The 23,921-nt window shown below is 39.8% G+C and overlaps 2 protein-coding genes across 2 annotated transcripts; one reads left to right on the top strand and one right to left on the bottom strand.

The window, feature by feature from the left end:
* The first annotated feature begins 2,327 nt into the window (after window positions 1-2,327).
* On the top strand, window positions 2,328-9,255 carry CCN6 (cellular communication network factor 6). The gene is made up of 6 exons (XM_059467674.1): window positions 2,328-2,378; window positions 4,309-4,409; window positions 5,428-5,690; window positions 6,047-6,289; window positions 8,380-8,573; window positions 8,974-9,255. The coding sequence occupies exons 1-6, from the start codon at window positions 2,328-2,330 to the stop codon at window positions 9,253-9,255; spliced, it is 1,134 nt and encodes a 377-aa protein (XP_059323657.1).
* A 137-nt stretch (window positions 9,256-9,392) lies between these two features.
* On the bottom strand, window positions 9,393-23,577 carry TUBE1 (tubulin epsilon 1). Its single transcript, XM_059468302.1, has 12 exons — window positions 23,553-23,577; window positions 23,406-23,479; window positions 21,574-21,626; window positions 20,406-20,463; window positions 19,729-19,844; window positions 18,605-18,726; window positions 17,132-17,319; window positions 16,148-16,323; window positions 15,221-15,361; window positions 13,555-13,695; window positions 12,122-12,296; window positions 9,393-11,060 (listed from the first exon to the last, which is right to left on the bottom strand). The coding sequence occupies exons 1-12, from the start codon at window positions 23,575-23,577 to the stop codon at window positions 10,902-10,904; spliced, it is 1,428 nt and encodes a 475-aa protein (XP_059324285.1). The 3' UTR covers window positions 9,393-10,901.
* Window positions 23,578-23,921: the final 344 nt, after the last annotated feature.

The following is a 23,921-nucleotide window of genomic DNA, read 5'->3' as shown; positions in this document are numbered from 1 at the left end:
GGTTCTCAAGTTGTAGAGGATCACTAAAAACCAGCAGGAGAGGAAAAGGGCAGATCACCTCTATTTATTGAAATCAGAGCCAATACTAGCAGAGACACAGACTCCCATACTCAGTAGTCAAAACTCCTATTTATGCATAGGAGTTAGTGCTGCTGTCTTTGTGGTCTTATGGCTACTTATGCATGCAGGGATCAGTGCTGCAGTGCAAGGTCTAGCCTCACTTAAGTGAATTTTTTAGGGAAAGGCAGTGAAGGCACATTGTTGTCCTGGAGAACTGAGTCCTACTCCAGCAGGAGTGGTGCTCCTAGCAGCAGGCCCTTCTCAGGCTGAAGAGGTGTGCTGATTGATTTGCACACATGTGAGCAGTCGTCCAGCCACCTAAAATGACATTTTCATGTGTTATATCACCAGAATGTCTTCCTCAGGGAGGAACATTCCTCCCACTCCTTCCAAACCCAACATTTTCTATCAATCAGCTTAATTATACTCTAACCACAATTTTGAAGTTTCGTTCTCTAAAGCTCAGATTATGTTCTCCAGGTGATTCCAACAAAATACACCATATAAAACCAATGGGTAATCCTGCAGAAGTATGTCTCTCCTATTTCCCAAGACTGGGGACCATTATTAACATCAGACCAGTCTTTGCCAGCTCACACACAGCATTCCCAGTCCTGCACTGGTCACATTTTTTATCTCTGCAATGTGAAGAGAAAAGGCACATTTCAAATGAATGCTGTGTGTTCCCCTTGCAGTACCAGAAGAAGAATGGATGTGCTAGTCCTCTGGACTTCCTCACTTCTTACAGGCTGGAGAGGGAATGGGGTGTCTTTGGGCTGCAAGAGAAAACTGACCCTGGAATGGCCTCAGACAGCCGGCACTGCTCATTATTATCCCTCTGAAAGGCTGCCAGGAGAGGTTTAGCAGCCTCCACCCTTGGAGGTTTTCCAGATCCAAACAGACAGAGCCATGAGTAAATGATCTCAGAAGGAACCCTGCATGAGCTGGGCTTGGACTAGAGACCTCCTGGGCCCTCTTCCAGCCTCAGCTACCTTCTGATTCTGTGAAAGAAACTATGTTTTGATGGGATACAGAAGAGACTTCAGAGAAACCTGTGTGCTATGTTCATAAGATTTCAAGGGGAAACACAAGCTTCAGTCTGCCCTGCCACGCAGCAGAGTAACATAATGAAATGGTCTGCTGCATCCACTTGTCACCCAGGTACTGCCTGACCTTCATCTTGAGGTATGTGACAAAGTGATTGTGCTAAAGTAAAGCGGTTTTTCAGTGTTTTACATATAAATGCTCAAGAATTTGGAGGGGCAGTTCTGGCTGCATTTGTAACCACCGAGGGCACGTGGTGCTCCAAGTCCGGGAGCCAAACAGAAATGCTTGGACTGGATTTGATTCCCTACTCCCACTGCTGCTTCAGGCCACGCATGGCTGCAGTGTCAGTGTGGTCTTTGGCAGCCTCCCCTAGTAGCTCTTGGGCTTCAGGACGTGCCTGAGCAAGGACAAATGGGAAAGAAAAACACTTACCAGGGCACCACCAACACCACTGCTGCAGCTCTGGAGCTTTTGTCTTACCCTGGAGACCCTCACTTGTTAGCTTAAAAATCAAACACATCCCCTTGATACTATTAAGGGGGAGGGAATTTGGAGATTTGAACTATCTTGTCCTTAAATGCCATGACACAGCAATAAGACAAGGTGCATACTTCAGGGAAAAGTACATTATAGTTTGGGCTTTCCCATGGAAAGAAAGAGTGCTGAATATGTAGCAGCATTTTAGCACTTTATAGCATCTCCTTCCCTCTTTAGAGTGCAGGTAGTGATTGTGAATTTTTCATGCAATGATTTTCTAGGCAAAATGCATTAGAAATTTTGAAGAACTCTGCTTTCTCCATCTCAGAAAATACATGTATTTGGGGCTCTGCCCTTCAGATTTCAGAAATTCCTGCAATATAGATTTAAAGACAAGTTAAAAATAACACTGCATTTCCAGCAGCAAGACTTTAAGAATCAGATGTCACCCTACCCGACCTCAATTAAGTCTGGCTGAATCAGCTGGATGGGATCAAGCAGGGTGTGAAAATCTGTATTCTAGCAGTGGGCAGAGAAACGAAGGCCAGTTGGAAATTTCAGTGTGAAGCTGGTTCAGTATGAAGAGGAGAATTTCAAGTGTGAATGCCTGTATGTGTTCCTGCATGTGCTGGGGAAAGTTGGCTTGGCAAGGGAGACAGAGGAGAGCTTTGTGTTCAGTGCTTCCTCTGACACAGCTCAGCCTGTTCCCTATCTCCCAGTTTCACTTCTGAATGTGCAGGAACATGCGGTGGCTCCTTGTTCCCACCATCTTCATCATCCCTTATACTCAACAGGTAAGTCCATTAAAAAAAAGAAAAAGATTTTTCCCTTTCCTCACCTTGTCCCGGTTAAAAGTTTTTATTTGCTTTATGACAAATTAAATTTCAGAGAAGTAAATTCCTCATAAAGAATAAGGAGCCATTCCCTACTCCTCAGTAAATTTCATTTGCAGCTTATTTGCTGCATTGCTTATGTTTTGGTAATTTTTTTTCTCTCTGTGCATTGGTATGCCTTAGTGGGAAGAAAAAAGTGTTAGGGAAGCTTAAATTGTCACTGATAGCTTTTTCTAAAGGTATTTGTGTCAAAGGCCAATTTCATTACTTACTTACCTAATTTTGAAAATCTACTTTATGCGTATACAGTGTGTTTTTCCTTTACAATTAAGATAAATGTCAACAGAATTTTCAAATGGCTGTCTGCCTCCCCTTTCTGCCTATTTAAAGCTAGTCTAAGATAATCAAACATTAGTGATAATACATTGCCTATTTTGATATTTGCTTATTTATGCCATACTGAACCTTGTTCAATCTTTAAAACATGGGAAAACAAACAAAACATGAAGGGTTCTTACACAGTGGTCTCATTTTCTGATCTGCCTATAGGATCAGGAAAAGTTTGCAAGGGGTTTGTGTGATGTGAATAGCTTTGGTATAGAAACCTGGGTAAGCACAAATTAGAAAAATATTTAATTTGTAAACTGTACAAGCAAACTTTACATTTTCATTGTAACTTAATAGATATGTGAAGATTTTTCACGTCAGCTGAAGTTCTCAGTAATTCCACAGTTAAAACTGTCAGATATTCACCTGATGGTGTTTTTCTTACTTTCTAAGGACTTTTTTGTCTCCCACCTTTCAGCAGACATCTCTCCCTAAAAAAAGGAGAGAAAACTCCCCTAAGTAGAAGTCAGTAGGTTTAAAGCATGTTTCAATTTAACAAATTAAACATATTGGTTGAAGCTCATAAGATTACTTCCTGCTACACATACCCATTTTGAAACATGATACCTGGTTCAAGCCACATAACCTCATATTGCTGGCATATGGCCAAATTCCTGATTATAATAATAACAAAAATAATAACAATAATATTCTTCTTCTAAAGAAAGAAGCAGCAAGGAACTGTTTCCTAAAGCAAATGCATTGTCTTAAACACTGCTAAATGTACAGAAACCTGCTTGTCTTGTTTCCAGAACAATTCTTTAAGAACCCTTATATTCCAATGCACACATTCATCAAATTAACATTATGGTTTATAAGAAAGGCTTAGCTGCCCTAAAAAGTGTACTTGAGTTAATTGTTTCTGTATTATTGCTGAATTTAGGTAGAAAGGATTAGAAGAAATCCTTTAACAAATGACACATTTATGAAACTATCTTCTTCATACTGCATGAAATACCCCATGACATTGTTTAACATCCATCTACTATGTGAATTGCTTATGTAAATTAATATCTAGCTTAAAAATCATTCAGCCAAAGGAACTTGAAAGCTACTATTTTGGAGCTTCATTAGTGGCTGCAGATTAAGATATCATAAGTATAGTTGTAAATGACCATGAAAAATGGAAATTAGGGGTAGAAAAAAGGCTTTTAAAAGGTCATTTACTACTGCATTCAATTAAGCCAGCTCAATTATGCAGCAAGAGCTTTCCTGGGCTATGACACATGAAATGCTGAATTCTGCAGAGACTTCCAGTTTGGAAATTAAGCAGCAAGGAACCCCAGCTGAATGAACCCTTTCCCTCAGCATCTCTGCTGGAGGTGATTTCTACACCAGTAGACCCTTGCAGTTTGCAGGAACAGACAGAAACTGATAGGCTGGACTTCACATGCCCAGAAAAAAAATATAGGATATATGTTCTGGGCATTTTTTTGCAAGCTTGATGGTGATACTGGCACCTGATGAGGGGCTTGGTCTTCTTTCCCTTTTGCTCTTTGGGCAGTCAGAGCTGTGTGATGAGAGTGGTTTCCAGGCCCCGTGCTGTTTAGTGGCCAAGTGCTGTGCAAGCCCCCACTTAACTACAGAACCGGTCATCCATGGAGAGTAACTATACCACAATCTGCATTTCTGCTGAAATCAGCAGCATGAAAACATTGAATGCTAAGATCTAAACTGCTAGGTTTTAGGTTGTAGTTCTTAAAAAATGCAGATAGACTATAGCTATCTCAAATAGATCCTTTCACACTGTGCTAACTTAATCTGCCCCAATACCTCACAAAAATAAGCCCATCAAGAATTAGTTTGTCCTTCCTTTACTTAAAAGAAAAGAATAAAAAAAGAAAAAAAGAGAAAAAGACATGAATTCTGAGACAGAATGTGTAAACCAGTAAATTCTGGCTAGATCTTAGCTTCCTGCTGCTGATACAAATCTCTTTAATGAGATGTGTTTTTGCTCTGTAAGCTCTGGATTCAATGAAGGCTTAGTCATGCAAATAAATGCACTCTTAGAAAGTGACCTATTAAACTCAGTACAGCTACTTGCCTACCTTACTAGGATTAATTTTTTGCATCTAGCACAAGAGCATTTGTAAATATTATAATGCTCCTTCCCAAGCATCTACTCAAATTTTGGAGCAAAAGTAACATTGAAAAGAGGTTCCCTTTTTTATAGGGGTCTTGCCATCAGAACTGGCACACAGGACTGTGGCTGGCTATAAAACACTGTGAGGAATCAAAAGCTAATTAATTTGATAGAAGGTTTCTAGGAAGAAATACTTAACCACTGAAACCACCATCTACTTTAGAATACTTTTTAAAAAACTTCTGTTCAGTTTTGCTCTATAGAAGGCAAAGGAAAAACCAGTGAACTGTGTTTTGTACAAGCAGTAGGCCAGGCTCACTGGTGGAACACCTCAGTGTACCACACTGATGAAAATGGTCCTCTGCCTTCTACCTATACCTCATAGCCTCTCTCACCCTTTGATCTTGTGAAATGAGAAATGTTGAGCATTTTCATGCAACTTGTCAGTTTTTTCCATCTTGACTTCATTTTATGCTATTCCAGCTACAGATACTGCATTCAGTGCTCAAAATAGCCCACTCTGTGTAAGTTTTTCCACAGCCCACCAGAGCAGCCTGGAGATAAACCTTCAGAAACGGGTGAAGCCCAGCGCAAGGAGGTTTGCCGCTGGCCGTGCCGCTGCCCGCCGGTGCCAGCCTGCACCCCCGGGGTCAGCCTGGTGAAGGACGGCTGTGGCTGCTGTAAGGTCTGTGCCAAGCAGGCAGGAGAGCCCTGCAATGAAGCAGATGTCTGTGATCCCCACAAAGGGCTCTACTGTGACTACTCGGAAGACGAGCCTAGGTATGAAACAGGCGTGTGTGCATGTAAGTTGCTCCTTCATGTTCCCTTCTTGAAATCCAAGAGGGTGGGGATCACCAGGTGAATGGTTTTGGAGGAAAACTCTGCTTGCAGGTGCTGCATAGCTCTGTGCTAAAGAATTCATCCTAATTTAGTCCTCCAACTGCTCAGTCAGAGAATCTGAGAGTAGGGCTGGGACTGTGTTTCAACTTACCTGCATTAGTGAAACCAGGTCATTGCGCACAAGCCTGTTATTGGCAGGCATATTGATGTCCGATTTACAAAGCTGTGGATGTCATAAAGACTGACCACATTTTAGCACCCTGTTTAGCAAGACCCACATGCTCTTCCCATGTTAGTAACTGCTGTTCACCATTTGCAGATCTGGTAGCTGTAGGATGTGAGCTCAATGGAGTTTATTACACCAACGGGCAGACCTTTCAGCCCAACCGGCTTTACAAGTGCCTGTGTGTCGGTGGTACGATCGGATGTACCCCTGCATTCACACCAAGATTAGCAGGAAGCCCCTGCGCCAGGGTACCAGGCAGAAGGAAGCCAGGACAATCCAGCTGTGGCCTGGGACAGCACAAGCAACTTCAATCAACCAACTACAGGCTGATGTCAGGTGAGCCTGACTACACTGGTAAACTTTTCTGCACATGAGCCTTTCTGCCTTTAGTGTCCCTGGCTCCAGCAGCCAGGCAGGCAGCACACTGGCGCTTGCCCAATTCTTGCTCAAGGCTTTTGCAAGAGTGACTGTTGTGTCCCACTTACCCCTCTTACTCTCAGGTCACAGACTCATTTCTCTAAACCTAATAAATGTGAAAGGCAGAAAGGCTTTTGGCTTCTGTCACCAGGGAATTGGCCAAAGCATCTTTCTGCAGAGGTCTGCAGCTCATCGGATCAGCCCAATTAGGGATGCTGCTGGACAGCCATTTTGCAGCCTGGGAACTGCCCCACTTTTTCCTACTTTGTGGTGTCAGCCACTCTTGGCTTTCACATACATATATTAACAAAACACAGGTCTCTTCTTTCAATAGAAAGCAGAAAATGATAAAAATTGCCTTAGTGCCTTTCCTGCATTCACAAATTTTGGTCACTGCAAGAACAATACCCGCCCCAGTTCTTTATTCAGTCTGATCAAAAGCATTCATCAGCTTGTCCCTGCAGCTCTGCCAGGGTCAGTGGATATTCCCATTAAGTCCATTCTTGCTCTGCAGCTAGCACTAGTTCTCTTTTGCCCTCTAAGGCAGCGCCATTGCCAGAAGCAGCTATGCCAGCCCTTCCCTGGCCACAGCTGCTATGCTTGTGCCATCTCCTTCCCTGGGCATGTGCAACTTTCCATGGTGAGAGTCATCTTTGTTACAGCTAATGCAGGTACCAGAAAGCAGAGCCATTTATTTGGTGGCAGACTGAATCAGCATCATGGATCAATGAAATAAAAGGATTGCAACACTTATCAGAAAAACTTTATCAAAGGCTGCTGAGTAGATGCACATCAATCAATCTGCAGGTAAATAGACCTGCTTACAAAATGAAGTCCAGTTTGGACAACTTCTCACATGTAAGCAGTGGTCACACAAGTAAGGCAAATAAAAAAAAAAAATCAACCTTACTTCAAATCATGATTCTGGAATTTGGATCAGCTGTACAGCATAGTCTTCAGAGCAGACACCCAGCTGGCAAAGCACACTTTCTGTTGGGCTCAGTTCAGGGACCCAACACCCTGTCCCTGTGGTGGCTGTATGATGCTGCTCTTTGGGAGCCTTCTGAAGAAAAACACCAGGAAATTTTTTTCCAAGTAAAGTCTTCCCCCTCCCAGTCCAGCAGAATTATCTTGTCAACTTGTCCATAAATTTAATGGATGGCTCAATGGGCTAATATGTATTTTGAAAAGTCCCTTTTCTGTTAGAGTGGATAGTAAGTGCTAAGTTTCATTTTACTCCTCTTGCTTTGTTTTCTGGCTTTCTATTCAATTTGATTTACCTAATTCAGATACACAGAGAAGTAACTAGGTCATACTTTAAAAAATGTAACAAGTATAAACAACCATTTAACTTCCTTTTATTTGTTGCAGATCTGTGACAGGCTTTTAAAATGCTTACTTCAATGAAATCTTTAAATTGCTGTCTACTTTCTAAGTAGACAGCAGTTCTGGTAATTCCAGGTAATTCTGCATGTGCCCTTATACAAATGCACAGATTCCACACAGATTTTCTGTAGAATTTTTCCATTGCAATTTTGTTTCATTTTAAAGTATACTCCACCTAATCCAGCCCTCGGGCTTTTTAGTGGTATCAAAAAGTGATTGGATAATTTTATTCTTCAATACAAAACCTAAAGTCTTATTAATATCTACAAAGACACAAATATTAATGTTCTCAGCAGCCTTTATAAACTATGCTTGGCCTAAAATAAAAGAAAAATGTGGACATTTCATAAGAATTCCACAATTAGCTCTTTTCACACAACATTTCCATCACATGAAACTGGAAGGTCATATAATACATGCAATTTCATAGTCTTTGGTAGGATCTGAGTATCCAGTATCACCAAAGTGTAACTGCAGCTCAGCTGAATTTTGTATAAATGTTATTTATGTCTCATTTCTAGGTTTACCTACAGAAGTACCTTCATGAACAGAAATCAAATTGTTATCCTTGTATTTTCAATTCAAACTTTTGGGGCTGCATAAATAAAATATTGCTGTCTTAGCTTACAGAAGCTTACCACTAGTTTTGAAGAAAAAGTGCCTCATACAGGCAACTCCCTGGACACCCTGTTCCAGGACCTGTGGCATAGGCATATCCAGCAGAGTGACCAACGACAACAGAAAATGTGAAATGAAGAAAGAAAAGAGATTATGCTTCATCCAGCCTTGTTTGACCAATATGTTGAAGAAAATAAAGGTATTTTCTCGCATAAAATTAGTTCCTAATAGAAAATGAAAATATTGGAACTAATGGAAAAATGGATGCATTAGCAAGTACTAATAAAACATTAACTTCTTTCTTTTTTATGGGTTCTAAAATAACTCTTCTATGTTTTCTACCATTAATGTTCGTGTTTCAATAGCAAACTATAGATGTGCAATTTCAAACAAAAGAATGTAATGTCCTGAAATATAAGTGCTGCTAATGCTATCCTGATGCACAGTCACTCTGAAAGTATCTCCTGTTTGTTGACTGACAAAGGAAAAAACAGACAGCTTTCAGACTAACTTCCAAGATATTTCTAAGTAAATGTTGCAACTTTTTCTTACATGATCTGCAATTAATGTTCAGGGTTTTCTTTGTTTTAATATTAAAGATTCCAAAGGGAAAAACATGCCAACCAACTTTCCAGCTTCCAACAGCAGAGAAGCTAGTTTTTTCTGGATGCTCAACCACTCAAAGATATAAACTGACTTTCTGTGGAGTGTGTTTGGACAAGAGGTGCTGCATCCCTAATAAGTCCAAAATGATCACTGTACAGTTTGAGTGTCCCAACGAAGGCTTCTTCAGGTGGAAGATGATGTGGATAACATCGTGTGTGTGCCAGAGGATTTGCAGTGCTCCAGGAGATATATTTTCCCAACTCAAACTCCTATGACAAATTACACCATTGACTTCAACACAAGGAGTGCAACATTCACACCCTGAAGAGTCAGCACAACTCCCTGCCACAGCAGTGTTTATCATGAAACTACAGAAGTGAATATTCACTCATTTATTAAATAGCACCTGTAAAACACCAGAGGGCATCTTTTTAAATGTAACTGTTTTTACATGAGGAGATACATTCCTGAGGATGTATCTGACACTAGCAGTGCTCAAACAAGAACTCTTGGTGACGGTGAAAGGTACAGCAAGAGGGCTTCATACCCCACTGTAACAAGCTTTTGCCTACAAATACAAATAGATGCTCCAACCTCTTGGGAAAAAAATTGCCCTGTAATACTTCATCTATCATTCTTCATTCTTAAATTAATATTTTCTGCTATACATCTGAAATAGTAAAACACATCAATGCTGAAGCATTGAAACAGAAGTTGCCAACTTCAATCTCAGACTGCTTTTTGCAACAGACAGTCTTTCTCTAGTGTCATGGATATAAATGCTGGATGTGCAAAGGAACAAGTAAGTGGGCAACTGCAGATAACAGACGCAAGACTTAAGAAAATTTATAGTTTCAGTACATTTTCTTAAAAATGCTCTCAACAAATGTTATCACAATACTTTATTGAATACTTCTGGGCTTACACATTCAAAATTGTGCTTACTTACATATCCACTCCAACTGCACTAGAAGGACTTCAAATTTCAAGAAATCAATCCATTCTGATCTGTACCAGCTCACTAGCAAGCAACTGGAAATAGCTGTACATTCTATTTTGGAAAAATTCTCACTGTAATATAAAAAGCTGCTTGATACCCCAATAATTATAAATATTAAAACATGTATTTTACTTGCATTCTTTCAAGGCTATAAGTGTTTTTCTCCAAATGGTATTAACTTCATCATAAGTGCATGTTTTGCTCAGAGGTATTCTGTATTATCTCATTATCAAGTGCAACTCAGCATTCATTAATATGAATCATTAAAATATGAATTAATATTCCAAGCATAATACTTGAAACAAAATTTATTTTTTAAAATTTTCTGTTATTGCTGATTTTGGTATTAACTGAGAATCCTCTAATATAGTTAACTACAACACAGGAGCAGAAATACCAAAATGAGAAACATAGCTTAGAGCATTCTGAAATGTCTGCTGCAAAGTGTAAGAAAGCAGTTTCATTAGAGACTTGCTTTCACCTTTGAAAAGACTACATGGGCTTTTCTTCTCTTCGTAGTTGCTTGTTAAAAACTAAATCTAGCAATGGTAATCCTTCCTTGAAGCAAGACCAACCTTTAGTTTACTGGAAGTTGAAAGTCTGAGAAAATAATTACATTTTTGGCTGCTACATGCAACCTCTCCTCCTATTCTTCACAGTATATTGTGTGTCAATTTACTCCACAGTTAGGATTAGTGTCCTTACTGATACCAGCCACAATTAGGTGCCTTCAAATCTTTCTCACAGGCATGGCTCGCCACTTAATGACCACTCTTGAGGAAAGGAAGCTGTTCTGCTGGTCCCACTTTGGAATTACAATAGCCAGGCATGTTGGAAGTCATTCTGGTTAACTGAAGTGGCTGGATGTTTAGGGAAAGTGCTTGTTTGTTGTTATTGTTTTTAAAATCAGTTCTTCCTTCTTTAAACAGCTATCTTCAGTCTTGAAGCATCTATTCTAGGCCCACCCTTTGTAGCATCCAATTCATTGTACTCTTCTATTAGGTCAGACAAAGAGGATACAGCTTCTGAAAAACAGCTTTGCTCCATCCCATCTATTTGCAGATAATGGTGAAGGTGAGCCTAAGAGGATAAAAAAAAAAAAAAAAATCAGTGTTATCCTTTTCTTGGTATTTGATTGCTTTGGCTCAGTAAATACCAGTTAGCCTGTACTGAAGGGGGGGGGGGAGTGCAAGCAGTGTTGAAATGGCCCTTAGAAATTTATATCACGACATCCCTTGTTTAAAACACTCTGCAAGTTTGGTAACAATCCCCTAGTGAATCACAGTCGATATTACTGACTTCCTAAAATCCATCTTTTCATATTGTGTTCTTGGGTACACCAGACCAGCCATGGATTGGGTTTACATGGCAGGGTTTTGGCAGCAGGGGAGTGCAGGGCTGCAGGGGTGGCTTTTATGAAAAGATAACAGGAGCTGCCCCCATGCTGAACAGAAGCAACCCAGCCAGCTCCACTGTGGACCTGCCACTGGCCACAGCTGAGCCCACTAGTGATGCTGGCAATGCCTCTGTGACAGCTGGGGGGGTAAAAATGCTGCACAACAGCTGTGACAGAAGACTCAAGAAAATGTGAGAGAAACAGTCCTGCAGACACTAAGATCAGCAAAAAAGGAACAGAATTCTGAGGCTGGGAAGAAGGTAGTGGAGTGGGGGTGAAGGTGTTTTCATTTTTTTTTTTTTATTTTTTGCCATCCTACTCTACTTTTATTGGCAATAAATTAAACTAATTTTCCAAACGCCAAGTCTGTTTAGCCCATGACAATAACTGGTGGTTGTTCTCCCTGTCTTGATCTTGACCCACCAGTTTTTCACTGTACTTTTCTCCTGTCCTGCTAAGGAACTGAAGTGAGAGAAAGCTCGGTGGACTACAAGGTTTAGATTAGATATTTGGAAGAAATTCTTTACTGTGCACTGGAACAAGTTGCCCAAAGAACCTGTGGATGCTCCATCCCAGCAAGTGTTCTTGGCCAGGTTGGATGGGGCTTTGAGTCACCTGGTCACACAAATAAAACCCTTGGGCTGTTAATTACAAACAGTCTGTTCACAACACTAAGATCTGGGTTTCAATAATGCAAGATGCTAGTGATTAGTGACTATGAACATTATAATGATAAGAATTGTACCTTTTTCTTGTAGAGCTTCATAAATCTGTCTTTGAGTTCAATGAAAGTCGGTTTTACACAGGTGTTGTTTGCTAAAGCCAGAAGGGAATGGGAATGACCCACAGGAGGTACTGAACACAAACCAGTTTTCCAGCCCTCTTGATTCCAGGAGACAAAGTGCAGAGAAGGCTTCAACCTGTGATAAAAAAATGTCATTAACTAAGAAATATAAAGAACACAAAAGCTAACAATTAACAGTTTCAACTAACAGTCTGAAAGATTAACACTTAAGCACTCAGGATTAAGGAGGACAGTTTTAACTATCACTGTGAATAAGATATTTTAGACTTCAGACTAAACCACTTTGTCTCTATGTTAAATTTAAATTGAAAACATCAATTGTGTTATGTTAATTTAATGCATCAGGATTTGAAAAGTGAAGTTACAAGTACCTGTTTCTATAAAAGGGACTGGAAGCACTCTGAGATTTAATAAAGGGGCAGATTAATAGAGGGTAATCAGTCTACCTGTAGTTTTGAAACAAGTAAAATACTTTAGATTCCCAGAAATTTTCCCCATGCACCCCTGTCTGCCTATAAATTCCATTTTGCCTGCCTTTCCTGTTACATCTATGTAGCTCAATGCTGTTAAAGAAAATGGGTGTTAACACAACACAGAGTTGTTAAAATAAAGATTATTTCCTACCTATGTGAAAGTAACCATGGAAAGAGAAGGGCCTTCTGTTCAGCAAAAACAAACTTCTACTACACAACTCATTACTCCAACATCCTTTGCTGTTGGGAGACCCCTGAAAGGGTGGACTTTGCTTTTTTTTGCAATTTTGAGGAAGACAGGAGTAGCAGCTCCCTTTATTTGAAAATCCAGGAATAACTTTTTTTCACACATTACATAAGTTAGTTATGTTTTCTTCCCTTCTGTTACATGGCTTTGCAAGGGTCTTCAGGGTGAGAGAGATAGATGAGAATCTTGCTTCATGATCAGAAGGCTGGATTTATTAATTTATGATATATAATACATTATGACTATACTAATAGGAATAAAGAGAAAAGTTCAGAAGCTGCTAAGCTAAGAATAGAATAGGAATAGAATACAAGGGAGCTCTCTGTGAATCTGTCCCAGAGAGCTTGGCCCTGATTGAACGTTAATTGTTCCATGTTTACATGGGCCAATCACAGGTGCACCTGCTACATTCCACAGCAGCAGATAACAATTGTTTACATTCTTCTTCTGGGGCCTCAGCTTCCCAGAAGAGGAAAAATCCCAAAGAAAGCATTTTTATGAAAAAATGTTGGTGACACCTTTCTAAAATTAAGAAAAGGAAGTCGGAGTAAACTGATTTGGTATTGAAACTGTTCAAATGAAAAGCTGGAATGCTCTGGACAACTGCCAATTTCTGTACAAATCCCATGACTACTCTGTGTGGCATTACAAACCTTTCAATATTTCTGCGAAGGTCTGAAACCTGCACATTTCCTCGAACAAGAAGTGCACAGGCCAGGTAGAGGCTGTGCTTTGGATCTGCTTGTATTAGTTGATGATCTCTGCTAAACGCATCTGAGAACATCTGATCCAACCTGGGTGAAAAGAAAACAGTTATCTACTCTTACTAAAGTAGGATACAAAGGTTCTTCAGAATGCTCCCCTTCAGGGTTTAAAAGTTCATAAAATCCTGGATAAAGGTACATTTAACCCACAATCATAAATGATAGGAAAGATTCAAACCTTTAAATGTACATATGTTGGTGATAGAGTTTTTAAAAACACACTAGATCCGTTTTTTCCTCAACCACAAGTTACAAGCTGCTGTTGAAACAGAGAAGCTGCCTTTATAAAGGCAATTTGAGGCCAATGGTTACAAAGTCTAAAAATTATGTAAAGAGATTTAACTACTTGGGGTTCTGGTTATGTGGCAATTTGAGTGGACAATCTCACTGGGAAGGATCTGACAAGGGATATCAAAGTGCTGACCCTTACAGAACTGATTATCTGCCTGTTACACTTCATTATTTAAAAGGATCAATGAGTCATAGAACTGTATTAATTTTGATTAATGATTTGGGAAAAGACAGGCTATATCTACTTGCCTAGTCTACTTATTCTAATTTTATCACACATGACTACTTTAAAAGATGACACTGCAGATCATATTCTTTCATTCTTTACTTCCGTAACCAAGTTTCACTGTACGGTGGGATACCAAAGATGGTGTTCTGTGGACTCACAACATCTAAGCTATTCTTTCCACTTGTTCCAAATACTGTACATTTATAATCTCTATTTCTTTTTTTCTTATATCATCTCTGCCACAACCTGCTGATTACAAAAAAAATAAATGGGACAAAAATATTGTCTGTTCCCACTTCATTCTGAAACATCTTTGACCACCTCCTCATAGTCAGCTACCTTCCCCCCAGCCCTATACCATATCCTCAGTGTATGTTCTCAACAGATCTGACTGTCACAACTTGGAAAATAAGTGTGGTCCTGCCCTCTTCTCCACTTTGCATAATTCCATCACTTACCCTTAGCTGTCTCTACCACTATTTGTCTCTATCTCACTCTTGCTGACTGAACATAATCCACCAAACCCAGTAAAATCTATTTTTACTTGTAATTTTTCTGCTATGTCAATGGGATAAATATCTCACAAAATTTGACACATGAGCTTATCATTACAACAAGATGTTAAATAGGCCCACTGCCCTCACTGCATCTCCAGACTGAAGTAAGATAAATACTGAAGTATTTCCCCAAAGAGCCTAGTTAATCCCTTGTTTGTCTTTAGAGTATTTTGTCAGTCAACTGCAAGCTGTTACTCAAAAAAACTTGTGGTGTGGGTTCTAAGTAATACATTTTCCCAACAGAAACACTTCCAGCAGAGATTAAAAGCATGTCAAGTTTACTGGCTCAACCATTACATAAAAAAGGGACAGCAGATGTTCCATAAATCAGCGGGACAAATTTGAAAATGTGGCAGATATACAAGTTTCAGAACTTCCACCCTTAGTTTGGCTACAGAATAGAATTTTTAGATGAAAAGTATGAAAAAAATCAGAAATTAAGGTTTAAATGTGAAACTCCAATAATATTTTTTCTTACCTTCTAGATGGAACATTAACATCTGCCAGCGTATACAGAGGAGTCAAGCTTGAAACCAAATAATGAAGTCGAGGAAATGGAACCAAATTCATGCTGATTTCATTAAGATCCGTGTTTAGGGAACCTTCAAATCTAGCAGAGCTGAAAAATTAACAAATTGCTATGAAACTGATACAAACTAAGTGCATCACTTCTATAACAAAGTGAAATCTATTTTCCAGCTGTTCTATACAATAAAACTGTAAAACAACACAGCATTCAAGCAAGTGTTTGAGTATTATCACAAAACTTGCACATCTGTCAGTAACAGTGCTATGTCTTACTTCTACTTCTCATTAAAGAAGAGTAAGTTACCAAGAGTGATTCCTTCTTTCCCAATTGGAGTCTTTAACATTGATTTATTATCATTAATAATGTTTAATACCACTTAATACTGGTTAATTAATACCAGCTGGTTAATACCAGTGAATTATTACCACTTTTACTAAACAGGCTATAGTAAAACACATGTGACTTAGCATTCCTGACAAGCTGTTTAAAAGAAAAACAGACCAACCAGAAGTATAAAGTATATTTCTGGCAGCAATAGACAGTTTATGAGCACAAATGATCCGACAATATTTACAAAATAATGCCTAGAAAGGCAAACCTCTGTGGGTTACATTAGGCACTTGTAAAAGACAATTTCCTTCTGCCCATAAACTTACCTCAGGTTTAAGATTACCATGGCTAAAGCAGCACCACTACAATCTGAATACTTCCAAGTACTTTAGCATTCAGTAACCACTTATAAAGAGAAGACTCATATTGTAATATGAGTAATGAATGTAATTAATACTACTCAAGTTGATGCAGGCCTGCATATTTACAGCACCCAGCACCTCCAGCAATCCTACTTTGCTACAGAGGAATAACCTGTAACTTTACCTGGTCAGGTTCAGCAGCAAGTTGGCTATGATGTTATTCATTGCATCGAATGGCTTCTCAGGTACTCTTTTTGCACTGCCTGCACTTGATGTTACCAAGCTGTTTTGCTTCACAGCTGATCCTAACTTCCCAGAATTGATCATCTGATGAATTTTATTAACTATCTCAAACAGAGACTTTAAAAGAGAGGAAAAAAAAAACCACAGAAGTAGTCTTGAGTACAGAACTTTGAAATTCAGTACCACACATTTCATTTCTAATAATCTTGAAAGCTCAGACACTGTAATGTTAGGTTAAAGATTATACCTTGATACATCTAAGTCCAACTTTTGAGCAATTCCAGTTGATTGAATTGTTTCTAAGTCTGTGCCTTACATATCACAAATATATACACAGCTTGACTCAGAAGTTTGAATTTTATTCAATTATTCAAAATGCTTATGAAAATTTAAAAAGCAGTTTTAGAAGAGAACACCTGTGAAGCAAAAAATGTAGTTTCTAACTAAATTTCATTTTCTGTTGTTTTTTCATAAACAAACAGCAAGACAGCCACTGAAGCTAGATTCAAATGAGTCTAGCACTTTGCAAGGTCAGGTATATCTATGATGCCCATATCACTAATCAGCACAGTTAAGCTTGTTGGAATCTGGAGAGATCAGAGGTCCTTGAAGCACCATACTAATACCATGCACAAATTGATTGTTACAAGAATTGAAGACGCTATCTCAGTAAATAGAAGCTTTTCACTGTTTATCTTGAAATAGACATGATAAAATTTACTCTACCTTAGTTTGAAGGAGCAGAGCAACTTTTTAGTGATACCCATGTTCATTTCAAAAGCTTGCAAGTGACTTAGAAGTTACATGATTACTTAAAAACTGAAATTATGCTTTCAGATATTTTGTACGCAAATCAGTACTGAAATGGAAGAGACATTTCCACATTCTAATAAAAAAAATTACATAAATATATATTATTTCTTACTTCATTCTCTATTGGTAGCACACAGTCTGCATGTTCATTAAGTTCCTTCATAGCCAGAACACTGTTATATGGAGAAGTAATAACATCATCTTCACCAGAGGGATAAACTGAAGTAACAAATCTATATACTTCTGGGAATTCCTCCTCAAGCAAGTTTAGTACAAAAGTTCCAAGACCAGATCCTGTCCCTAATTATGAATGAAGACAGAATGAGAGAAGACAGGTTCCCCACATTATCTTTGGCTCTACGACTAATGTAGGAAACATACAACTTTTCAATTATATATATTAATGAATATTTTCTGAAGCATTTGACAGACAGTAGAGGGTACTCAAATGTAATTAAGGCAGGAAGGTTTGTCCCAGACAGGAAATTAATTATGTAATAAAATTATTTTCCACAGTATGTCAGTCAGAATGAAGAATACAGTCTCAAAAATTTCTGCAAACCAAAATGCCCTATGATGTAACAAACACTTTTCTGACCTAGTATTTCTACTTCTTATTTTGAATTCTTTAATTTGAATTATGAAACACAACGTTTGCTTAAAAGCATTGAACTGCCCCAAACAATACTATTTTCATTTTAGGGTTTCTTTATGAAATTTTCTCATTCTTCAGTAAAAACAGAACTGCCTCTTCCCCCCAGCAGACAGGCTTTTTTCCTCATTAACACTAAGCACACAGCCCTGAGTTCAAAACAGAACTGAACTGTCGTCTGTTTCTGAATATTCAGCTACATTCTCAGTGACAGACAATTTAATCTATGAACAAGACAGCAGTTTTCAGAATAACAGAAACAGTACCTCCAGGGTATCCGAAATTAAGCCACAAAAAAGGCCTTTGACAAAATCCTTGCTTCATATTTAGAGCTATTTTCTGTGTCTTTTTCCACATCATAACCAGTTGTAATACATGCTACTCTCAGATTTCTGGGGTAGGAAGGCTTAATGGCAATGCAATAATGACAAAACTTATACCAAAAAGGATTCTTCCTTTTGGCTTATTAACTAACTAGATCAGATTCAAGAAAATTATGAGGAGGAAAACAGAAAAACAAAGTTTTTCCAAAGTTAAGCAACATTAGAAGTCTCCTTCAAAGCCTTTTGGAAAACTCTTTCCCCACAATTAAAACGATTATGACAATGCTGTCAGTGTTCAGAGGTCACTGACCCTTCTTCTGATCAGTAATACCTCAGTGTTTGTCTTTGGTACCTGTCTTGACCTACTCACTGCCTCATGTTTAGAATTTTAGCTGCATTTTTGTTCTGGGTAGCACATCAGAGCTCCTCAATGCTCTAATATAACTAGTGATAAATAATTACAGGTCCACTTAATTGTACTATGTTAATTTTTTAAATCTTCATTCTGAATGATGTAGATTACTATACTGATTTTATTTTCAAGATCCATGTATTTTCTTTTTTCATTTGTGGCTACTGCAGTCATACTCCCCATAAAAAGATTACTTACCACCTCCCATGGAATGAATTATAAAGAAACACTGTAGACAGTCACAATGTTCAGCAGTTTTTCTCAGCTTTTCCATTATGCTTTCCCGGTACTGACAGCCATATATCTTATGACCCACAGCCCTAAGGATATGAAAAGTACTTTAAAACCTCCCCCTAAAAAATCAAACTTTAAATTTTAAATCCTTTTATGTGACATTTTAGAGTTTAGGGTCCAAAGCTGGGTGCAACACCTCATCTGTGAGAGTTTCTAAGTTGTGACTACATATGAGCATATGGGAGTCAGGACACGGTCTTAAACTGGAGGATGCAAACAGGTCTAAGTTCACAACTTTGGAGTATACACTTATTATTCTGTACTGAAAAGGAAATGAACTCCCATGCTGGATAATCCAATAGTAGTAATGAAAGCTACGTAGTCCTTAACAATAAAGATATCCCTATGTAAGAAATGTACAGATAATCTTTCGAGTACTATGCAAGTCAGTTGCTACTAGTAACAAAAAACCTCAAACAGCTCATTTTCAACACACTTGTCTGCTAGATGGTAAAGTTGGTATATAGTAAAGATTGCTTTACTCTCCATATTGCACTCTTTTTTGGTACATTTGCTGGTGATTCACTTTCCAATCTGTAGTGCACTGAACATTATTAGAGCACCTTAAGGTCTCTGTGAAAATTTGGAATTCATTATGTTAACCAATCTTTTTCTGAATTTTTCTTTTGGTAATGTAGTTTATATGCAGGAAGTCAGACTCTGCTTAGAAATCAGAAGTACATTTGTTCAGATATCTCATTTCCACAGTAGCTGCACAGTCTCAAGCTAGATTATAGCTTCGACTAAGCAATGAAAGCAGCTGAATGCCAAAGAAACAAATATAAAAAGCATGCTCTTTTGTAAAGAAAATAAAAAAAGAAGAAGAAAAAAGAGAAAAACTGATATATCAGCAGAATTATTCTTCTGTAAAAGCATTTTCAAAGCCCTCCTCCAGGCAAGAGTGACTCCAAGTTTGCTGGTAAAATGCTGCAGCTCTCCAGGTGCAGAACGAAAGCTACGGTTTTCATTCCCCCTTTCAAATGCCATCTAATTAGTTGCTAAGAAATGTGTTCTAAAGAGGTTCTCACCAGTTGTTTCCTGAACCAGAAACATCTGTGATAAGCTGCTTGCTATCAAACACATCCCTCAATGGTCCCTGTAGAATTTCATTTACCACACCCTCCTCCATGTCAATCAACAGCGCCTTCAAGAATGGAAAGAATTTAAATTCAGTCAGTAAGCAAACCACCCTTAAAATAATCACACAAAGAAATATGAAATTATTGACAATACCAAAGGAATTCTGTTTTCACTCTGCTCCACAGAAACCTTTTCCCACCCTAGTTGTTAACTAGGAGACCAACTAGACTCACCTTAGCTGATTTGCTAGTTGTTTGATAGGACTGCATTTCAGATAAAATTTTGTTAAAATTTTATAATGTTTTGTCCCACTGCTTAGGAATAAAAAAATTAAAACATTTTTATGTTTCAAGTTTCCTTGCTTCTTAATCATTTAAAGTGGCTCAAAGAAACCCAACCCTTAGTTAATAATATCTGCAATAATTTTATTAAAATTCCAATATGAGTTACTCAACAAGACTGGCAGCAAACTGTACTTACTGCATTAATAAAAGTTAATATTAGAAATCTAACTTTCAAAGCAATACTTATACCTGCATGCAATTTTAAGAACTTCATGAGAATTCCCACACAGTTGGGCATAAATATTCAAAGTAAAAACAGTGACCTTTATAGATTGCCTTACTCGTGCTTTTAAAGAGCAGATTTTTCCTCTGTAAATATCAGGACCATTATCACCACTTCTGAAAATAAAAAAACCCAGAAAAATCAAAGATCATATTTGCAGGATAAAATATATACTACAATAAAATTTTATCGCTTATATATTGTGTTTGGAGGACTATGACAATGCAAACAAACAGAAACACCCTGAACATGCTGCTAATAGCTTATAATTCCTGAAAGTAATGCAATTACAGGACATGAACTCAACCAGAGTTATCCTAAACATTACTTCAAGAAGCTGAAAGATAAGCATAGAAGTTTACTCTCAGATACAGCCTCTGCTTAGTAGCAATGCTACAAGCACTGCCAGAACTGGAAAGGATTCTCTTTTATCAGCATGTGATACCTGTATCCACATCAAACAATGGAAAAAAGCTACCCCTGAGCTTTTCAGTGGGAGAGGTACAACACTGTGCTTGTGCTCCAGGTGTGAAAGCTCTGTAACTGCACCAGCACAGTGCTGGGCTTGACTTATTCTGCTTATTATGATTTACCAGTTCAGAAATCCTGCTGGTAACATAGCTAAATCCTCCTTCTTTCCCAGGATTGGTTGTACTGAGCCAACATAGCAGACTATACATGATGTTACAATTTTCCCACTCAAATGATGAGACAATATAGTTTGGTCTGGCCAAACTATATTCAGCACAAGGAGAGGAAAAAATGCAGGGATACTGGAACACTGATCTTATTTCCTCTTCCATTACTTACCTAATCTGGGAGCTGGCCAAGGCTAAATTTAAAGTATCTCTTAAGACCATACTACATTTAGCCACCATTATATTCACAAAACATCAGCTAAAATTCAGCACCGATGTTCTGAGCCTACTGAGTCCCATCAAGGACAAGGGGAAGAGAGTACAGGGCTGCACTAGATTAGTCAAGAATTTTCCAATTTGTCACTCAAACATGGTCTCTATGTGAGCAGCTCTCAGCAGCCTCCAATACCGATGTGATTCCTCTAGCCTACACAACACCTGCAGGACACTATAGCACCAGTAAATCCTCCTAGAGAATTTCTCTTCAGGGACTAACACAATTCAAAGAGGAAAGAAAACCAACCCCAAAACAATGTTTATTTTTCTGATCTACCATGTAATCTCATGAACTGGTTGATAAACACTTACCTTGTATCTACATTCCTAAAGAAACTGCTTAAGGCTTCATCATAAATTCCTTTCTGAAAGGAAACAACACAAAAGTATGTGTAATGTCAAAAATTCTCAGTGTTTTTTCATGGAATAATTTAAGTTGGCAGGGACCTCTGAAAGATACCTGTCAAACTTCACAACTTGGAACTGAGTGAACATCTCTGTAGAACCCAGCTAGTTCTAGTCATCTCCAAAAAGAACATTTCATTGAAATATCAGCTTGTTATTAAAAACTGAGAGAATATAACTAAGAAATTAATTTTTCAGCACAAGATTAAGCAACTGTAGTAGTCTACTGAAGATCCCAATGCAATGATTAAATTGAAGAGCTGCTCTTCAGCTGACTCAGTTCATCACTGATACAACTCTCAGTTCATCATGAGTTCCAAGCCTGTGATACCAATGCCCATGGAGTCCTGCAAAGAGGACAGCCCAATCACAATGATTCCTGAACTCCCTGCCAAGGGTTCAAAGGGTTGAATGGCAATTACTTACCCCAACATAAAACTAAAGAGATCTGACAAGTTTAAATACCTTAAGTGCTTTATAGTCACAGCAAGAAGAGTGTGATTTTGTTCAGGGTACTCAGCACAATCCCATGCCCTCCTCATGTTGCTATTTTGGTCAGTAAAACTGTACAGCAAGCCATGGCATAAGCCAACATGGAAAACAATGGTGGGCTTTGGGGGTGTCCTCTTTTGCTTTACTGCCAGTGGCAAAGTAGCAGCACTGAACAGCCCTCACCGTGTTGTTAACAGCCTCAGACCTGCTAATGCCTGGCTGTAGGCAGACACACTGAGCTTTCAGGGTGCAAATGCTGAAGAAAGCTGGCCAGAATTAGTGATCACAGAATATTCTGAGTTGGAAGGGATCCAGAAGGAACACACAGTCCAACTCAGCCCTTCAAAAGACACCCCAAGAGTCACACCATGTGCCTGACAGTGTTGTCCAAATGCTTTTTGGGCTCTGACAGTCTTGGTGCCGGGGAGTCTGCTCCAGTGGCCAACCACTCCCTGGGTGAAGAACCTTTTTCTAATATGTAACTTAAATGTTCCCTGACACAACTTCAGGCCATTCCTTCGGGTCCTGTCACTGGTCATGACAGAGATCAGTGTCTGTCCCTCCTCTTCCTGTCAGGAGAACATTGCAGACTGCCATGAGACCCTCAGTCTCCCCCAGGCTGAACAGACCAAGTGACCTCAGCTGCTCCTCATACGGCTTCACCTCAAGACACTTCACTATCCTCGTGGTCCTCTGGACGTTCTCCAACAGCTTGATGTGGTTTTTTACATTATGGCACCCAAAACTGCTCACAGGACAGGAGATGAGGCCGCCCCAGTGCAGAGCAGAGCGGGACAATCCCCTCCCTTGCCCAGCTGGCCCTGCTGAGCCTGATGCCCCGCTGGCCCTCCTGGCTGCCAGGGCACTGCTGACTCATGTTCCTCTTGCCATTGACCAGGACCCCCAGGTCCCTTTCCACAGCACTGCTTCCCAGCCTCTCATTCTCCAGTCTGTCCGTACATCCAGCGTTATCCCATCACAGATGCAGGATGCGCTAATCCCCGTTAAACTTCTCACGGCTGGGTGACTGCCCACCCGGATTTAACGGGGTCCCTTGAGAGTTAAGAGCTAACCTTACGTTTTGTTTTCATGATTAGTGAAACGGCACAAGAAGCCGGGGGTGGTTGTGCCCACAGTGAAGCGCCCTTGGTTTAAGCAAACAAACCCAGCGCTCTGCAGCCACAGCGACGGAGGCGGGCGGCAGCGAGGGCGGCTCGCCCGGGCCGGCGGGGCAGCGGCGCCCTTACCTTGTTGACGGCGGCGTGTTCCCGCAGCGCCAGGTCCCAGAAACGGCATCCCACCTGGTTCCCGCACTGTCCCACTGCAAAGGGGAGAGACACGGCTCAGGCACAGGGAGGGGCCGGCGGGAGGCCCGGGCGCCACAACCCCCTTACCCTGCACCACCACCGACTGGGTCATGGCACAGCCGCCGGCGCAGGCCGCTTTCGAAATCGGCGCCCGGAAGTCGCGCCCCCAAAGTTCCTGCGGTGGAACGTCCCAACCGGCGCTTCAGCTGCGGGCGCTCGCCGGCTGCCGGCCGCGAGTGGAACGTGCCATTAGGGAGCGGGGGGACAGCACGGGGGTGTGGTGAGGTTTTCATACACTCGGAGGGTCTGAGGGGGACGTGAGAGGGGCTGCGGGGTCTCGGCTGAGGCCCAGATACAGGAGGCCTGACAAAAACCCAACATAAAGTCTCTGTACAAGAGAACAAAAGTATTTCCATGCGCTACAGTTCATTATCCTTTATTGATAAAATGTTGCAA

The sequence above is a fragment of the Ammospiza nelsoni genome, chromosome 3 (assembly GCF_027579445.1).
Source record: "Ammospiza nelsoni isolate bAmmNel1 chromosome 3, bAmmNel1.pri, whole genome shotgun sequence".
Taxonomy (NCBI): Eukaryota; Metazoa; Chordata; class Aves; order Passeriformes; family Passerellidae; genus Ammospiza; species Ammospiza nelsoni.
The sequence above is the reverse complement of the archived record's forward strand: the minus strand, read 5'-3'. Positions and strand labels throughout refer to the sequence as shown.

What these genes read in the sequence shown, in the direction of transcription:
- CCN6 (XM_059467674.1), top strand. Translation starts at nt 2,328, where the DNA reads ATGCGGTGGCTCCTTGTTCCCACCATCTTCATCATCCCTTATACTCAA. An exon ending in GAACCGGTCATCCATGGAGA is followed by an intron (nt 4,410 to 5,427) that starts GTAACTATACCA and finishes GTTTTTCCACAG; the next exon opens with CCCACCAGAGCAGCCTGGAG. An exon ending in ATATGTTGAAGAAAATAAAG is followed by an intron (nt 8,574 to 8,973) that starts GTATTTTCTCGC and finishes TTAATATTAAAG; the next exon opens with ATTCCAAAGGGAAAAACATG.
- TUBE1 (XM_059468302.1), bottom strand. Translation starts at nt 23,577, where the DNA reads ATGACCCAGTCGGTGGTGGTGCAGG. An exon ending in AATTCATTCCATGGGAGGTG is followed by an intron (nt 17,320 to 18,604) that starts GTAAGTAATCTT and finishes ATTCATAATTAG; the next exon opens with GGACAGGATCTGGTCTTGGA. An exon ending in TGCTACCAATAGAGAATGAA is followed by an intron (nt 16,324 to 17,131) that starts GTAAGAAATAAT and finishes TCTCTTTTAAAG; the next exon opens with TCTCTGTTTGAGATAGTTAA.